Below are 18,240 nucleotides of genomic sequence, written 5' to 3' on the forward strand. Positions count from 1 at the left end.
GTGGGGTTTTTTTAATGGTTTGAAAAGAACTAGAGTTTAATATCAGGAGGTATCCTCTAACTTAAAGGCAAGGACCTGCATATGATGAATGAAAAGGGGGTCCTTCGAAGGGTGATTTAGAGCACTTCAAGGTTTCTGTGCCAAGCTGTCTGAAGGAACTTGTCTGTCTTATCCTAGCTGGGCATGAGATTATTCTCTTACCTTGTGTTCAAAATTCTCAATATGAATTCTCCATGCCTCCTTTATCACAAGTAAAAGAATGTTTCTGAAAAGATGTTAATGCTCAGTATTTGTATGCTGTAAAACGTGTGCTTCAGAGATGCATCTTGATTTTTTAACCATCTTTCTTAAAAGGTCCTCCAAGTTATGTACCAGCAACAGCGTTCCTGCAAAATGCAGGCCAGGCACATCTTATTAGTCAGTGTGAACAACTGGAAGGAGAAGTTGGTGCCCTTCTCCAGCAGAGAAGGTCCGTGTTACGTGGTTGTCTTGAACAACTGCACAACTATGCAACAGTAGCTCTTCAGTATCCAAAAGCTGTGTTTCAGAAGCACCGAATAGAGCAGTGGAAAACCTGGATGGAAGAACTCATCTGTAACATGACAATTGAGCGTTGTCAGGATATCTTTAGGAAGTAAGTTGACAGAATAATGCATTGTTTGAAGAACTTAATTTTCAAGCTACTTCAGGATTTTAGTTTTCTAATTAAAATGAATACTTTTGCGAGGACTGATCTAATTATAAAGCAAGACATGATTAAGTTGTAATTCCAGAAGTTTGGACAAAAAGATTAAAAACTGCTTTAAAAGTACTATTCCAGAGCTTAATCTGTGTACTGCAAAAAGAAAACCAAGTAACACTCCCCTGTAATGAACAAATGAAGAACTGTGTTTGTGGCTTTAGGGTACTGATATTTAGGGGTTTTAGAAACTTCTAGTATTTAAGAATCACTCCAATCTACTAAAGATTTTTTTTTTAATTAAAGCAGATTTTCAAGCAATTATTTCTTTTTTTTTTTTTTTTTTCTTCTAAAGTCAGGCCACTTCAGCATTATTACCACTTGGCTTACAAGATCTAGATTATATTCAAGCATTTACACTGAAACCTGTTTCCTTCTTATTTCTTACCTTCTATTCATTCTTTGCTTCAAGGACTACTGATTATCTTCTGTCCTTGCAAATAGGTATGAAATATGGTGCATTCTAGGACTTTATGAAAGCGTCATTAGGGTAACCATCACCTGCTGTGGTATTTAGAGTTGATATGGAGTAGGTAATGTGGGAACTGTTCAAATGCAGAGTATTTTTCCTACCCACAGAGCAGAATGCAATTTCCTAGCACTTGAGAAGCGACAATTTTGTCATTGTACTGTTGCTTTACAGGTATGAAATCCAATATGCTCCTCAACCACCTCCAAGTATGTGTCAGTTCATAACTGCTACAGAAATGACTCTACAGCGCTATGCAGCAGATATAAATAACAGACTTATCAGGCAGGTGGAGCGTTTGAAACAGGAGGCAGTTACTGTACCTGTTTGTGAAGAGCAGCTGAAAGAAATTGAACGTTGCATAAAAGTTTTCCTTCATGAAAATGGAGAGGAGGGCTCGCTGAGCTTAGCAAGCGTTATCATCTCTGCTCTTTGTTCGCTGACGAGGTGAGTTGCCTCGTGAAATTTTTTTGTATGTGTTCATGTTTGAGACCACATACCAGGAATATTCAAATGACATAATTATGTGGAGAATGCAATAGCAGGCAGGTTGTCTAACTAAGCATCATAATTCATCTAGGCGAAATCTGATGATGGAAGGTGCAGCATCTAGTGCTGGAGAGCAACTGGTTGATTTGACTTCAAGAGATGGAGCCTGGTTCTTGGAGGAGCTTTGCAGCATGAGTGGGAATGTTACCTGCCTTGTGCAGTTGCTGAAGCAGTGTCATCTTGTACCCCAGGACTTAGATATTCCTAACCCAATTGAAGCATCAGAAGCTGTCCACTTAGCAAATGGAGTATATATCTCACTTCAGGTGATACTTAATTTTTATGTTACTTTTTGTTTCCTCATCCCCAACCTTCTAAGGCTTCAGCTAAGCCATTCTTAACAGCTTCTTCCTTAAACAGCTAAATGTTTGTTTACGATGCTGCTGAGATTCTTTTTGTTGGACCTTAGTCTTGATTGCTGTATTTGGCTGAACTGAACAGGCATTTGCTACTGTCATTTACATTTTTATTAGTTGAAAAGAAACCAATTTTGGTCTATACATGACAAATTGTAAAAACTGCTGTCAAGTAAGTGACCATGAGAAAGAAGTTAGTATCAGATTTATAAAAACACCAGCTTCATGTCTTGCTTTCATTCTTTTATTCTGTTGCTGGCAGTCCAGAACAACTTCCAGACTGTTTAATCTGTGCTCTTTCTGTTTTCTGCTCCTGTTAAACCTTACTTATTTTCACCTGAAACAAGTACTTTGAAACAAATTCTGAAAGCCTGTTTTACAGGTCCCTATCTCCAAGACTGGGAAGGAGAAAAATGCATTTCTAATTCTGTGTTTTAGAAATGTTTCCACTTTAATAAAGTAAAAAAACCCATTAGCGGCAGCTTGAGTAAAATATCTGCTGAAGACTTAGGTGGTTTATAAACTGTGGCTGGTATAAATAGCTTTTTGAGGCTTTTGGTTTGCCTGTACTGTATTTGAAAAATATTTTCCTACCAACTTGTGTAAGCACATTGAGATTTTCATCACTTTGAAGAGTGAAGAAACAAAGTATTAACATTACAGAAATTTTTCAGAAACATGCATGCAATTTCATTGAATTGCAGCTGAGATCTTTCACCCACACATTGTTGTCCTCTCTGTGAGCTCTTGGGTAAGATGTGTAGCTCACTGAGCAGTCAAGATAACTAATCTTTTTGGTGAGTCTTGTCTCATTTTGGAGACAGAGTCCATTGGTTGGTTCTTTCTGTAGCTGCCCTTAGCCCGGGAAAATTGTTTTATGCCACTGAAGGTACTGTTTTTCTTACCTGCATTGATTTCTGTGGCATGAATAGGACTTTAGCAAAATAATCGCTATCTGGCAGGTTTTTGGTTCTTTTCCCTTGCCTAGTCCAATCAGTTTAGCAAATCATGAATTCAGTAAATAATTTAACTCACTTGTTTATAGTTATGTAATGGAAAAGAAAAGGTACATAATTTGACAAAACTGATTTGCAAAGTGTGATCTCTGTACCATTAATCCTCTGCTGAGGATTGCTGTAAAGTATTGCTGCTGATGCTGTTGAGGTAGTTGTTGCTACATTGTGCAAATATCAAACCTTTTGGGTTTGTACAGGGTTTAATGTATTCCTGATTTCTTTAGATTTTTAAAAAAAAAAAAAGTAGATTTTGACCCTTGGCTGACCACCATCATGTTATCTTTCAGATAATATCTACCACAGGGTGGTGTAATACTAAAATGAGAAAGATGTTGCATATGATACTTTTCGAGAGGGGAAAATTTCTTATGTTTTCATACTTACTTCCCAACAGGAATTGAACTCAAACTTCCGACAGATCATTTTTCCTGAAGCGCTTAGGTGCTTAATGAAAGGAGAGTATACTTTAGAAAGTATGCTCCATGAATTAGATAATCTTATTGAACAAACAACTGATGGAGTCCCTTTGCAAACATTGGTTGAATCTCTTCAAGCCTACTTACGAAATGCTGCTATGGGACTAGAGGAAGAAACACATACTCATTACATTGATGTTGCAAGGTAAATCACTTTTTTTAGTTCAGGTGTGAGAGAATGAAGACTGCAGAACATCAGTTTGTCTAAATTTTATTATTTGTTTGATGTACAGGCTGTTCTTGCCCAAGAATACCCTTAAGGAGAGTGCAGTGTCTGAAGTACGCGCGTTTCCTCTCTGCGTGTTTGTGTGTTTATCCGCATGCATACATAGAAATGCAGAGCTATGGCAATTTACATTTACAGCTGCCTGAAGTCGACTTTTGGTAGTCAACTTTTTCCAAAATACGTAGCTGTAATTTTGTGTTTGAAGTTAAGGGATGCTGAAAATAGGAACTGGACCATTAGTTTGTGGGAGAAACCTGTGAAAGGGAGAGCTTGTAACCATGGCACTCCTCTCATCAGGAGGTTTGAGCAGCTTTTGCATGAATCAGTGACTTGATTAAAAAAAACCCCAAAACACAAACAAACAAAACCCAAACCAAATGAAAAGACTTGTGCATCTTGTAATGCAGGACAGTACGTTTCTGGGGAAGTGCTCAGTAGACAACTGAGCCAATTCAAAAGCTTCCTGCTAAGTAGAAGTGATCTTGCTGCTTCCCTTGAGCCACTTAAGATGGCTCCATCAGTGGTACAATGAAGGCTGCTGTACCAGTTGAAAACAATATACTTTTCTTCTGTTAGCTTAATTTTCTTCCTGGTTTACACATTGGCAAGCCTGCTCAGCCTGTTATTGAGGGTCAAAAGTGATATAAGGGAGGGACAGGACAAGACCACCCTTTCAGGAGTGGCAAGCTGTTAAACCATCTCAGCCATAACCTGAGACCTCATCTTCCACATTTTTAGCCTATACTCCAGTCAGTTATATACATATAACATGTATATGTTATAAAACCAGTACTTGGTTTTCAAGGAAGGAAAGGTGATATTGCATTACTTACTATTCGTAACTTTTTTACCATGCTCGTAGGAAGTACAGTCTGTATCCTCTACCTGTATTTTAAGTTAGCTTTGTAGCTGGTTCTTTAATACAGTCCCATCTTAAATGGGACTTAGCTGTTCTTATGAAACCAGCATTAGGATTCATGTGGTACATGGGGCACATAGGAAGAGCCTGCAAAAATTTCACCTTGTTCAGATGCAACTTAATTCCAATCTGCTGTAGCTGTGGGATCAATCAGTTTAAGAAAAACCTATTTATTTCTTGTAGATTAAGCAAAAACTTGTAAACTTTCTTCTTTTTTTTAGAGTACTTCATGCTCAGTATGGTGAGCTGATTCAGCCAAGAAATGGTTCAGTTGATGAAACTCCCAAAATGTCAGCTGGTCAGATGCTTTTGGTAGCCTTTGATGGAATGTTTGCTCAAGTGGAAACTGCATTTGGTTTATTGATTGAAAAGGTATGGATTTGTTCTTTTCAGAGTACTCTTAAGTCAGGAATATGAAAGTTTTACTAAAACAAAACTAATCTATTTCCTTTACATCACTCAGCTAAACAAGATGGAAATACCTGTTGCTTGGCGTAAGATTGACATCATTAGGGAAGCCCGCAGCACCCAAGTTAACTTCTTTGATGATGACAATAATCGGCAAGTTCTAGAGGAAATTTTCTTTCTGAAGAGACTGCAAACAATCAAAGAATTTTTCAGGCTCTGTGGTACCTTTTCTAAAACATTGTCAGGTAAATAAATGTTATCAAATATTCAGTATTGCTTTGTCCAATTCTCCACTTCTCATCCTGTGTCCTTTTGAGAAGAATGTATAATGGTTGCTTTTACTGTAACTTACTTTTCATATATGGCAAGTGTGCAAAAATTAAAAATTAATTCCTGTAATCTTACTGTGTTTATAAGTCAGATAATATTTTTCTGGATGCATCAAATGTTTTGTTTATCACAAAAATACTTTTCTTTCCTTTTAAAAGGAATCAGTTCACTTGAAGACCAGAATGCAGTAAATGGACCTGTTCAGATTGTCAATGTGAAAGCCCTTTACAGAAACTCTTGTTTTAGTGAAGACCAAATGGCCAAACCAATCAAGGCTTTTACAGCTGACTTTGTGAGACAGCTTTTAATTGGCCTTCCAAATCAAGCTTTGGGACTTACTTTGTGCAGTTTCATCAGCGCTTTGGGTGTTGATATCATTGCTCAGGTAGAGGCTAAAGACTTTGGAGCGGAAAGCAAAGTTTCTGTGGATGACCTGTGCAAGAAAGCTGTGGAGCACAATATCCAAATTGGCAAGTTCTCACAGTTGGTCATGAACAGGGCAACGGTATTAGCTAGTTCATACGATACAGCATGGAAGAAGCATGATCTAGTGCGCAGACTTGAAACCAGTATTTCATCTTGCAAGACCAGTCTTCAGAGAGTACAGTTGCATATTGCTATGTTCCAGGTAAGATTGCATGTTATTTCTCTTCAAATTGTGGCTGTGGAAAGTGAGCTTTAGTTACTGTGTCTGACCACAAGAGCTTTATGTTTTGTTGCATGAGCTCTAGAGTACTTTAATGGACTTGATAAAGTATTTTGGTTTTAAATTATTCTGTAAATGTATAAGGAAAAAGAAGTGTTACAGTTAGCTTCTTTTGAAGACTAGCTGCTTTATAAGATGCAAATGTGGCAATATGTAAATTCTTTTTTGAGTCAGTACATGCAATTTTTTTCAATAACCATTAAGTCATTTATTAGAGAAGAAGTAATTCACTGGCTTTCTTATTAGCAATGTTGTCTCATTCTCTCCCTTTTTTCAAACAGACTATGACTTTAAGGGCGGAGATTGCTTAAAACAGAGGGTGTGCATTGCTGAACATTATCTTGTACCTTTCCTTCCAAGTTTTAATGCATTAACTGTCTCCTTGCTCCACTGTTTGCCTCATGAAAAAATATAGATAGCAGCAGTATCAATCCTGAAAATGTTCTTCTGAGGCTTTAGATAAATGCCATTGTGTACCTTAAACTGTATGCTGGTATCCAGTTGTATTGTAGTATCATTGATCTTCATTTTGTAGTGATTTATAGGTTAAGGGTAAAGGCTTTCTCCATGTCGGTTAATAAACCATTTCATAGACTGGTAAGCAAAATTGTCTTGGTTTTAATGCATCACAAGTGAATTGTTTCTGAATGTTGGTGGGTTTTCCTTTAGATCAAGGAAATGTGCATAAATCACTTCTGGTGAGTTAATGACTAATTAATGGCACAAATATCCAAGCCAGCAAAACCTAGTTTACGATTACTTATATAATTTCTAATGATTTAGAACTTTTAAGCATGCCATTATTGTCTGACACCCAGCTCTTTTAAAATGCCCTTACTTATAAAGTGTACCAGAGTACTAGAATTGCTGTTTGTGAAGCAAAGTATTTTGTGCTGAGCAATATTGATAATCAAGTGTTCCCATTATTTTCTTAAAGTGGCAGCATGAAGATCTCCTAATCAGTCGCCCACAAGCTATTTCTGTTAGTCCTCCACCTCGATCTGCAATTTTAGCCAGCATGAAAAAGAAACTTCACACGCTCAGTCAGATTGAAGCTTCAATTGCAGCAGTCCAGGTACTGCTATTTTTGGGAGGTTTGTTTAGCAGCATATTGGAATGTGACTCTAACACAAATGGCAAAATTATCTGCCACCTCCAGATTATGTTACCTCTCTTGCTATCGGAGCACAAATTTAGTGGTATTTTCATTGATCTGTTTCAGTCTGTCTGATGTATGTTGTTACACTGATTTTGCTGTCTCATACAAAATATTGTCTCTGGAATATCAGTATCTGTTTCATGAGTGAAAATACAACTATGTGAAAGTACCTGTCCTTCTGAAGGCTGATCATGCTCCGATTCTTTAAGTTTGTCTGACTTGGATCATCCTTAGTATGATTTTACTAGCTAAGTGTCAGAAGCTTCCTTTGTAGATTTGGGCAAATCAATTATTCTGTGTGTTAAGGTTTCTGTGTACTGTGGCTTGGCTCTGCTTTTTAGACTTTTGGGTATCAGTAATATAGAATGTTTAATTGTTTAAAATAAATACTGCTTAGCTGCTTGAATTTCAATTTTCTTTTTAGTTGTGAAGGTACTGTTTGTAATCATTTTTTGAAGATCACTTGTAAAATAATTCAGGAGTCCTATGATTTTATATAACTTTTCGTCTAGAAATGTGATTACTTTTAACTTGCTTCTGTATTTTTTTTTCTAGTGGGTTAAAATCTAGACAGGTGATTTTATTTCCATAACAATCAAATCCAGTTGTGATGTGTACTTGAAAATAAACCTTTAAACAGCATAAGCTAACATTTGTAAATCATGAATACCACATTCTTTTATATATATATGGGTATAAGAATGTGTCTGCATGTGTTACATATGCCTAATTTTTTTTTTAAGTTAGGCAGTTAGGCTTAAGATGATATATATATATGTATGTATGTATTATCTGTATCTATGTTTTTTTTTTTTCTTCCCTAATGCAGGAGAAACTAGCAGCACTTGAAGCAAGTATTGAGCAGCGTTTAAAATGGGCAGGAGGTGCTAATCCTGCACTGGCACCAGTCTTGCAAGATTTTGATGCCACTATTGCTGAAAGAAGAAACCTTGTACTGAAAGAAAGTCAAAGAGCAAGTCAGGTACTATACATAAGTATAGTACTGTTGACTCAATAAATGTATTCACACTGTATTTCCTACTTGAGATTTATGTAGAAGATATGTTTCCTCCTCAGCATCTCAAGAGCAAAGATAGATAAGCAAATACTTCTGGGAATCCCACTTTAAAAGCAATATGAATAACCTCTGGGAGAATTGCTGCAGGGTTGGATGACCCTGAAATGATACTGCTACTGTAACAGAGTGGCTTTACTGCTGTATTTCAAATTCTCCCTTCTAAGGACATGGAACAAATGCAGTTTGTATAATAGACAGTTTAATTGGAATAATTTTTCTCACTCTTCCTTTGATTTTCAGGTCACTTTCCTCTGCAGTAATATCATTCATTTTGAAAGTTTACGTACTAGAACAGCAGAAGCCTTAAATCTTGATGCTGCATTATTTGAACTTCTGAAACGCTGTCAACAAATGTGCTCATTTGCGTCACAGTTCAACAGTTCAGTTTCTGAGCTGGAACTTCGCCTGCTTCAGAGAGTGGTAAGTAAAGGTCAAAGCAAAATATGTAACATTACAGAATTGCTGTAATTATGAGTTCTCAATTTTGTCTTTCATTCTAAATTAATGTTATGTATACCTTCTAATAGGTTGTGGATTACAGAGTTTATTCCATCAGCTGCTAAACACTTGGCAGTAGCATCTACACAGTAATTGAATTTTATCTCTGGATATAGATACAAAAATGTCTCTGTTATTTTTAGGGCACTGGTCTTGAACATCCTATTGGCAGCTCTGAATGGCTTCACTCAGCTCACAAGCAGTTGACCCAGGAAATATCTACACAGAGAACAGTACAAACAGAAAGAGAACAGCAAATAGAAACAGTTTGTGAAACAATTCAGAATCTGGTGGATAGTATTAAAACTGTACTCACGGGTCATAACAGACAACTTGGAGATGTCAAACATCTACTGAAAGCTATGGCAAAGGTATGCCTAAAACTTCATTAATTTTATTCCTCAAACTCATGTCAGTATAGTTTAAGAAAAATAACACTTGTAACACTGTGCTTTTTACAGTGTGTAGAAACAGTGAAATGTGTTCATGCATATGGAGTTCAAGACATAAAATTCATTCCATCCCTATGAATTCATAAAGCTTTATTTCTAGAGTTAGGCTAATCAGGCTTTGGTTGAATTAAGCTGCTTCTCTCATTTGGCAGTTGAAACATTTCCTTTGTGTTTACAAATCCTCTTGATTTTTAATCAGTAAAACATTTGGTCTTTTTCACATTTATTTTCTTGACATGTAACTACTGAAAATTATGATTATTTGCAGTCAAATGACAAGCTGAGGGGCTGAAAAGGCTAAGAAATGCTCACCTTCATTCTCTTAGCCAAAATACAGCAAATGGTTAACCTTTTTGCACATCTTTGTTACAGGATGAAGAAGCGGCTTTGGCAGATGGTGAAGATGTTCCCTATGAGAATAGTGTTAGGCAGTTCTTGGGTGAATATAAATCGTGGCAAGATAATATTCAGACGGTTTTGTTTACATTAGTTCAGGTTATGGGTCAAGTCCGCAGTCAGGAACATGTTGAAATGCTGCAGGAAATAACTCCCACCTTGAAAGAACTAAAAACACAGAGCCAAAGGTAAGAAAGTCACCTTCTCTTGGGCAAGGTCATTTTGCTTATCTACTTGGATATAGCAGAAACACAGCATGGGGTACCTCCTTGGTGGTTGTCTTAGAATGCAGAGATCTTCTTGCAAAATTTGACTTCACTTTCTTTTTGAGTTTTCCATAAGTCAAGTAGTCGCATGAATATTTACCAACTCCATTATGTCTCCTAGTGTCTACAATAATCTAGTGGGTTTTGCATCACCCTTAGTCACGGATACATCAAATGAATGCTCAAGCCCAACGTCAGCTGCTACATATCAGCCAACCTTTGCTGCAGGTAATACTTGAAAAAGTACAAACATTAAAACACCACAAACTGATATTAGAGAGTAGATCATAACTTTTAATAAATTTTGAAATACAGATGATCTCTACAGCATTATAAAAGCCTATAAAATTCAAGTCATTCAGTATACAATACTGAATGACCACTTGATCATAGCCTTTGAGGTCTGTATTCACTCCACAAAGCCCAGAATACATGAAACACATTGTCATATCAACTGAACTGTAATTTCTGTTGAAATTAGGATTAAGTCCAAAGAATTTAGTTCCAAAATTTTAATACTGAAACCCTGCAAATGCATTCATGTTTGCAAAATTTTCATTACTTTACAGTTAAAAACATGAATAAAGTTTCTCATGAACATGGATTTCTTTCTGTTTAAAGGATTATTCTACCGTCAATATTTGGACTAAGTGCAGATTCCTGATTTCTATCAAGAACAAGAATTGCATTTTATAACTGCCATACGAAATGATAGAATTAGAGCATAAGAGAGCCCATAAAAATTTGCTTAATGTAAATAAATGTTTTGCAATGGAACAAAACCTCTTGTTTATGAAGTTAAAGACATTATAAAACAGAAAGATTGAAGAGAGAAGAACTGGTGTGGAGTTTAAAATACAAGTATAAAATGCATTTGTACTGAAGTACTGATTGCTGCATCTCATGCACATTTAACTGTGCTTTTTCTTGCACCTGTAATTATATTAGTTTGAATACTTAAGCGCTTTTAAACTTTCTTTACAGCTGTACGTAGCAATACAGGGCAGAAAACTCAGCCAGAGGTGATGTCACAGAATGCAAGAAAGCTAATTCAGAAAAATCTTGCCACGTCAGCAGATACTCCTCCAAGCACAGTCCCAGGAACTGGCAAAAGTGTTGCCTGTAGTCCCAAAAAGACTGCCAGGGACCCGAAAACAGGAAAAGGTAAATACAGGCCTTAAAAAACCCCAAAAACCAACCAGAAAAAAAACCACTGCTGAGAACAACAAAAAACCCCAAATCACCTCAGTGGGCTTCTGGGCAGGAACGTAAAATGGAACTAATTTTATTTTGTACCTTTAGCTGTGCAGGAAAGGAATTCATACGCAGTTAGCGTGTGGAAGCGAGTCAAAGCCAAGTTAGAGGGCCGAGATGTGGATCCCAACAGGAGAATGTCTGTTGCTGAACAGGTGAGTCGAAAATAGTAAAGTTCCAGTACCGGTCCTTGCTTTAAATATTTGGTAGTAAGCACGTGTGTATGCATGCTGAAGTATGTCTTAAAGACTAAAATCCTATTGTGAATGGGGGGGTCCCTTTTTGAGATGTGTGATTTATATTCCAATGCAAATCGAGGTATGCTGCTGCCTTGTATTGCTGCATTCTGTTTTTTTATCAAATGCTTTTGTTTCTATATTGTAGATTTATATTAACTCGTGAATTGGATAAAATCGCCTTTTGTATATCAGTAAACTAACATTTGTTACACAGCTGTTGATACCCAGGGAGAACATGAGATCTGTACAGCTGTCTAAAGGACAGAACTTGTCTGTGTTCATTAACATAGCACAACCACGCTCCTGTCTCTGGGAGATTGAGTCAGTGGACCCAGATGTCCATGCAAATTTGGGAATGCTGTGACTATTTTCAAGATAGGGGTTATGAATGAGGTGGTGCATGATCTTCTCTTTTTGCTCTTCCAGTACGAATTCCTATTTCTTATGTGGACTACACAAATTCTGTAAGATTAAGTTTATATTTACTATAGATTTTTTCACTGAAATTTTGTATTTGCAGGTGACATTCAACAGTAAATTTTAAGATCACTTAAACACTTTTAAAAATCTAGCTTATTTTTAATTACTTGTTTGACCTTTTTAATAGGTTGACTTTGTGATTAAGGAAGCAACTAATCTAGATAACTTGGCTCAGCTGTATGAAGGTTGGACTGCCTGGGTATGAGTAGGGAGCAAGCAGATCAGTCTGGTTCAGCGAGGTCAGACGTCCACCAGAATCAACTCGGCCTCAGGCATCCATAGCCGCACCACAGTCGGTGGTGATGCATACTGGGGCTTAATCTGAGGAAACCTAGGAAATCTCGGTGCACTGGGAAGTGAATCCTGCAGGATAGCTGCACTCAGGGATACGCTAAACACAATGGTCTGCAACCCCCACGGTCAAGGGTGAAAGCCCACCGCTTGAACAACACGGTTTGTCTTTCTGCTACGGAAGAACTGCAAACGTGTCTGGGGGTTAGCTGCAGAAAGAAATCGGGATGCTACAAACCGCAGAGTGATTTGGAACTCAATTCCACCTGACCCTGTGAACAATTCAGGAAACACCGAACCCTGTTCAAAGGAAAACAGAAAAAATGGGGCCATGAAGAAATCACAGCAAGGGAAGATTTGATGCATTCAGATTCTTGTTACTCTTGTTGCGTGGCAACAGTGCTGGTTGAGTCGACCAGTTAGTATGGAAAAAGGCTACAAAATGTAAACTTCAGAAATGGACTGAAAGCAAAGAGCTGTACATCAGATATACGCTGCATTGGAAGAACTTCTGAGATAGAAGAAAAAGCCTTTGTTCTCTTCTCCCTGTCCTCTTTCCTTTCTCTCCTCCCTCCCAGCCTCTCCCTGCAGACACCCCTCTTGGCTTATTCTTGTAGGTTAGGCGTACTTCCAATATACCTTTTATTTCAATCCTTCTACTTCACAGTTTAGTCATATTAACAACTTAAATTTTGTTTGGTAAACAAATTTTCCAAAAGCACTGAAAATATAGAACATCAATGATAACTTATGAGTTGGATGGTCAAATGCAAAATGTAATTTTGGTTATTTTAAAGTCATTTCTGTGATTCTATTATGTACAGTTTCTCAAAATTGTCACTGTGCATTTAAAAAGTAATGAATCCTACAGGCATTTGATTTAATGTGCACTTCCCTCTGCTTGCAGTGTACACTTTTTTGTAATTCAAATTGTCCCTCCAATCTCATTCTACTGTGATTGCTGTAGTTTCTTTCGTACGACGTAGCTAATCCAATGTAATCTGTACCTTTTTAAAAAACAGGATAGAGTATCTAGTAGAGTTTTACATTGTTGATGACAGATAAACAATAAAGTGATGTTCTGGTGGAGGTAGAGTGATATGCTTTTTACTTCACTTTCCTAATACTTTTAGTTTCCACTTGTAAATTATAGTGCTTCAGTTCACAGGGGTATACATATAATCCAAGAAATGAAGGACTCTCCAATTTTTGTTCAATTAGATCTGTAAAGATTTCTGCAAAGTAATTTTCCTTTGCCATATTACTTCTACAGATGGTTGTTCAATAATGCATCCATAATGAATCTTCCACCAAGGTTTTTTGTGGCTTTTTTTTTTTAATCAATTCTGCACTCAAAGTGTGATTATGGTCAGAAAAGTCTCTCTAAAAATGGCATCATCTTACTTAGACCGATGTCCTGCTTGTCTGCTGGTTGTCTAAAAGACTACTTGCTTCCTTTTTGAAGTGGGACACCTTTAGGAAAAGGCAGCTTCCTTTCTTAGAGCAAATAAACCTAACACAATTCAGTTACAACTACAGAACCTTACAGGTGCTGGTAACTAAAGCAGAAATGTACACTGGTGTTCTCAAACCAGATAAATTTGCCTAGCTATGTATAAAAAGTTTCTCTTTTGTAAACTTGATGAATTCATTACGCACAGTTGCTGAAAAACAACAGACGCGGGAAGATCCTTTATGCCATTTTAGTCACTTTTCAGAGTAAAAACACACTTTAAATACAGCATTTTTTCAATCAGAATCTAAGTATTAAAGGATTTGAGCCAAGTCCACTACTGGCATAAAACTCATTTAATTGAGTGGATTTGCAGCAGTTCATCTGAGTAGAAAGCTTGGCTAGTAGTCAGATAACATAAATTAACACCAGGCATAAGTAATAGACAAACTTGTATTATTTTCAGTATTTGCACTATGCTAACTGCTCTGCCTCCTCAGTAGGTCTTAGAATTCACTTTCTCCTCTGTTGCCAATTTTTCGTGGACATGCACTTTGAAGTGTAAGAACTTTCAACAGACACATGGCCTTTGTTGCATTCTGATTGCCTGATTAACTCTAGGGAAGTCACAGGCTTTATACCGAACGATACCCATGCAAACGCATTCCACTGCCATTGCTTCCTGAACCCTCTGCCGCGCCATGCATTGCAAGAAAGGTGTTTGAATGTTGCAGTGAAGAACATTCATATGCAGAACAAGACACTTGACGCTGTCGGTCCTTTTTATTTTTCTCCAGTTAAAAATAACCTTATGAACAATCTGTTTGGAGTACCATGGTAACAAGAGTGTATTATACATGCTGTTTTATTTCTTGGAAGCTGGGGGGAAGGGAGGGGTAATGCACTCACCTGTGGCTCATGTATTATACCTCTGCTGTCCAGAAATGAAACACTTGTGTGGAGATGGGTTCTTACTGCGTAATTTAATAAAGTTTTAAAAAAAAAAAAAAAGTAGTATTCATAATTTCCTTGTATGCAAAACTACCTGTGGTTGTGAAAATTACGGGGGAGAATAAAATGCCAAATATAAACAAATACAAAACAAATCCCAAATTAGAGCAGGATTCTAGAGGGACTTAAATTTGCATGACTAATGTTGAGGAGACAGCTCACATGCTTAGGAGTCAGTGGGACTGTCAGCTTGTGTGTGCTGATGCATTTTCCTTGGTATGTGTTGACAATACAGCAAACGGGTACAGTCTTGGTTAAACCCAAAATGCAGATTATCTCTGTGCATCTTGCATATTAAATAAGATGGTATTAGTTACGTTATCTTTTTCTAAAAGATAATGTGTTTCTTATAAAGACATAAGGTTACTTCATTTTTTTTTTTCAGTAAGACTGAGACATTTACTGCAGAAAAAAAGTAAGACAGATTTGAAATAATGCAAATCTAGAATCAAATTTTGTAAATACTTACAAATCAGCTGAAGCTATAGAAGTCAAATCATTCTGCTGATGGCAATTGTTTTGCATGGTGCTCACACACAGTTAAGTGTTAACCAAGGGATCATGCTATAAACTAATTTCTCGAAGTCACATTGAAAATACGCTCATCGGTTTTCAGTTGTTACCCCCCCCGCCCAGTTACATAGGCTAGTGGTTGAGATGCTCTTAACCCTTTGGAAATCCAGTCACTAGTTTGCCTGTCTTCCCGCTCCCCTCTGTGAAGCCAGGATGTGAACACTGCTCTACCAAACGGGTTACTGAGATGTGTTAAGCAAACTGGAGTCATTAGTGGCGTCTTAGGTTATTTTGGTGGAATAATGGCAGTGTCAATGTAATATAATTGAAATTATAACAGATGTGTGCAGTTAAATTATTTTGGTGCTTTGCAGGGACTTCGTGGTGTGGTTTTTTTTCTTTGCAACAATTAGTTTTGCCTTCAGTCATTAGTTATTTAAATAGTAATATGTTTTGTCTGTAATTTTTTCAAATATCTGTAAAAGACTCAATTCTCCCATATAAATCAGAGGGAGGGAGCTAGTTTTCCAAGGAAAAATGAAGCAGGCATCTATAAAAGCACTGGCGACACTTAAATGCTAGTGCGAGGTCACCTTGCGTGGGAAAGGAGGGTGCTCCACTGCACAACCTCCGGTGTGGAGCAGCCATCCGCTGGGGCCCTGTGACACCACCTCTGATAAACTGAACTGATCAAATAATGTTTATCCTGTTAACTGCTTTGTGATGCCTGATTGAAAAGCACCATATAAAAACATGACTTCAGAAATACTGGAGGGGATTGGAGAAGTTAAAGCTTCATTTTTTGAAATCCTGTGGTCCTTAAGGTTAACTTGCTTCAATTATTCATCAGTGTGTTCTGTGCCTAGTACGTCTGGCCATCCTGTTTTAACACGCTCAAGTACTTAAAAGATTTCTTTGCACTTTTTTCCCCCCTTTCTTATTTTTGCAAGCTTTTCCTAAAATGGGTAGACACACCCCTTAATGCATTAAAGAGTTAGACTAGAAAAAAAGTTTAAGATGACACCTGCCATCCATCTTTTGCTTTCTTAATACACTACCCAATTGTCACACGTATATATTTTTTTTTCTTTAGTGGAAAACAGTTATTGGTGAGTATACTGTTAACATTTTAGTTAAAGAATTTCCTTGAAAATACAGATATTACACAAAATTACTGTTGTATGTACTTAAATGCATAGCTGATTCAAGCAATTTTGCCATCCATCAAATTTTTTATTAATAGTATAAGAAAAAAGTTTGAGATGCATTTATTATATTAGGTATGATGAGTGGGTAGAGGCTTAACATTTAAAATTTGTGTCTCTGTTCTAACCGCATAGAGCACTTAAACTGCTCCTTGTGAAGTTAGCTTGGGCATTTAATTTTATGTGCATCTGCTAAGAGGGAATCTCAGCGTAGGGAGAATGCATCACACTGCAGCATGATCTGTGTCATACGCTGAAGCATACAGAAAACAATTGGCTTTCTATAGCTCAGGTAATGTATGGGAGGTGATTAATAGTTTTCCACGCTGAGCTACTGCTATTACCATTCTCTGCCTTCTACATTAGGGTTCTGATTTTAACAACCAAATTTATAAACATATATATGTATACACACACACCTTTTTTTCATTTTACGTTGTGCTTCAAAAGGCCTGGCTGCTCAGGGAGGGGGGTGCCGAGTAGTGTGGCAGGGCCCTGCGCTGTCCCGTTCCAGTAGCGCGATGGCACTCCTCCTCTGGTGTTTCTGGGCAGTGAGGGCATCCTGCAAGGCTCGCTTTTCCCTCTGCCCCTCTGAGTTCCGGAGAAACGCTTAACACGAGGGAACTGCACCTCTGTGGGCCCTCTGGGATGGGAGAAAAGCTGTAGCAGTAGACCGATCTGGGAGCTGGCATTTGAAAGACTAGCTGGAAGATAATGAATCTGACTGTGGCTGGAGATGATGGAAATACCTGCTTTTTTCATTGGTAAGTGCTCGTGTTTGTGGTGAAAAGCATATAAATGGATGAAACCAGGAGCTGGCTGATTGTATCGAATAGCCGGAGAGGTGGCTTCTGCAGGACACTGCAAATACTCCTAGAACACCAATGCATCGTGCTTCTGCGTGTGTCCGTACTTCCTCCAAAGACTAATTATTGCTGGCATCGCTTCCCTATGAAATTAGCTTTTGTTTGAGCTTTGCTGTGGTGCAATTATGGATTTTGAGGGTGGACTCCATGATTTTGAAGTGCAAAAGGGTACATAAAAATACTCTTAGCTTTTGGCAACATGTAAATGAACTTGAAAGTTGTTCAGTAAAGTATCTATTCTTTACATACAATCTTGAATGAGTCTGAAAAGCACCCCGTAAAAGATCAAACAATTCAGTACAGACATGTTTTTCCTTTTACAGTATCACCCTTAGTCCTCTTTTTCCTCCTCTCCGTCAAGCTGGTGAGCTGGGTTGGAGAAGTATTGCATTTTTGGTGCCAGAAATGATGGTTTCTTTGCCCTCATTTTGGAATTGTATTACATCCTAGGGATTGTGATTAAGCTCATTAACATGTGTGACAAACATTTAGGAAGTTGAGTGAGAAAAAATATTTCTATACTAGTGCTTTTCTCCTGTGTTTATTCTAATGCTGCTACAGCTTCTGAAAAAAATAAAGCAAGTAGTTGGACGGATGGTAATTATTATAGGTAGGTCAGGCAGTGGTGGTGTTCTGAGCTGGAGAACTTCCCTGCGAAGCTCGGAGTTGTTTCATCGGTTTCCCGTGTGGTAATCCGGAAATCCCGTACCCACGGATTCTGCTGTCTACAGCTGCCAGGCTGCCTGCTTCATGTCGGTCACATGCAGTAAATACCTGTGCTGGAAAAACAGCAAAACTTTAAGCCAAAGAAAGTTTGTTGGCGAGTGCCTCCGGTGCTGTGTTCTTGCAGCACTAACGGGCTATATATTAGCCTTGAAACGTTCT

General features: G+C 37.7%; 1 protein-coding gene across 1 annotated transcript in view; it reads left to right on the top strand.

Moving 5' to 3' along the window:
• The window catches only part of SMG1 (SMG1 nonsense mediated mRNA decay associated PI3K related kinase), a 71,048-nt gene extending 56,326 nt beyond the window's left edge, over positions 1-14,722 (top strand). The window contains exons 48-63 of the mRNA XM_075719271.1: positions 355-634; positions 1,383-1,655; positions 1,789-2,023; positions 3,524-3,750; positions 4,972-5,122; positions 5,214-5,403; positions 5,647-6,116; positions 7,132-7,269; positions 8,183-8,335; positions 8,672-8,851; positions 9,073-9,300; positions 9,754-9,965; positions 10,165-10,271; positions 11,028-11,207; positions 11,346-11,452; positions 12,144-14,722. Of these exons, the coding sequence (XP_075575386.1) occupies positions 355-634; positions 1,383-1,655; positions 1,789-2,023; positions 3,524-3,750; positions 4,972-5,122; positions 5,214-5,403; positions 5,647-6,116; positions 7,132-7,269; positions 8,183-8,335; positions 8,672-8,851; positions 9,073-9,300; positions 9,754-9,965; positions 10,165-10,271; positions 11,028-11,207; positions 11,346-11,452; positions 12,144-12,221 (3,209 nt within the window). The 3' untranslated portion in view covers positions 12,222-14,722. The remainder of the gene's footprint in view (positions 1-354; positions 635-1,382; positions 1,656-1,788; positions 2,024-3,523; positions 3,751-4,971; positions 5,123-5,213; positions 5,404-5,646; positions 6,117-7,131; positions 7,270-8,182; positions 8,336-8,671; positions 8,852-9,072; positions 9,301-9,753; positions 9,966-10,164; positions 10,272-11,027; positions 11,208-11,345; positions 11,453-12,143) is intronic.
• The last annotated feature ends 3,518 nt before the right edge of the window (positions 14,723-18,240 follow it).

The sequence above is a fragment of the Pelecanus crispus genome, chromosome 11, assembly GCF_030463565.1.
Source record: "Pelecanus crispus isolate bPelCri1 chromosome 11, bPelCri1.pri, whole genome shotgun sequence".
Classification (NCBI taxonomy): domain Eukaryota; kingdom Metazoa; phylum Chordata; class Aves; order Pelecaniformes; family Pelecanidae; genus Pelecanus; species Pelecanus crispus.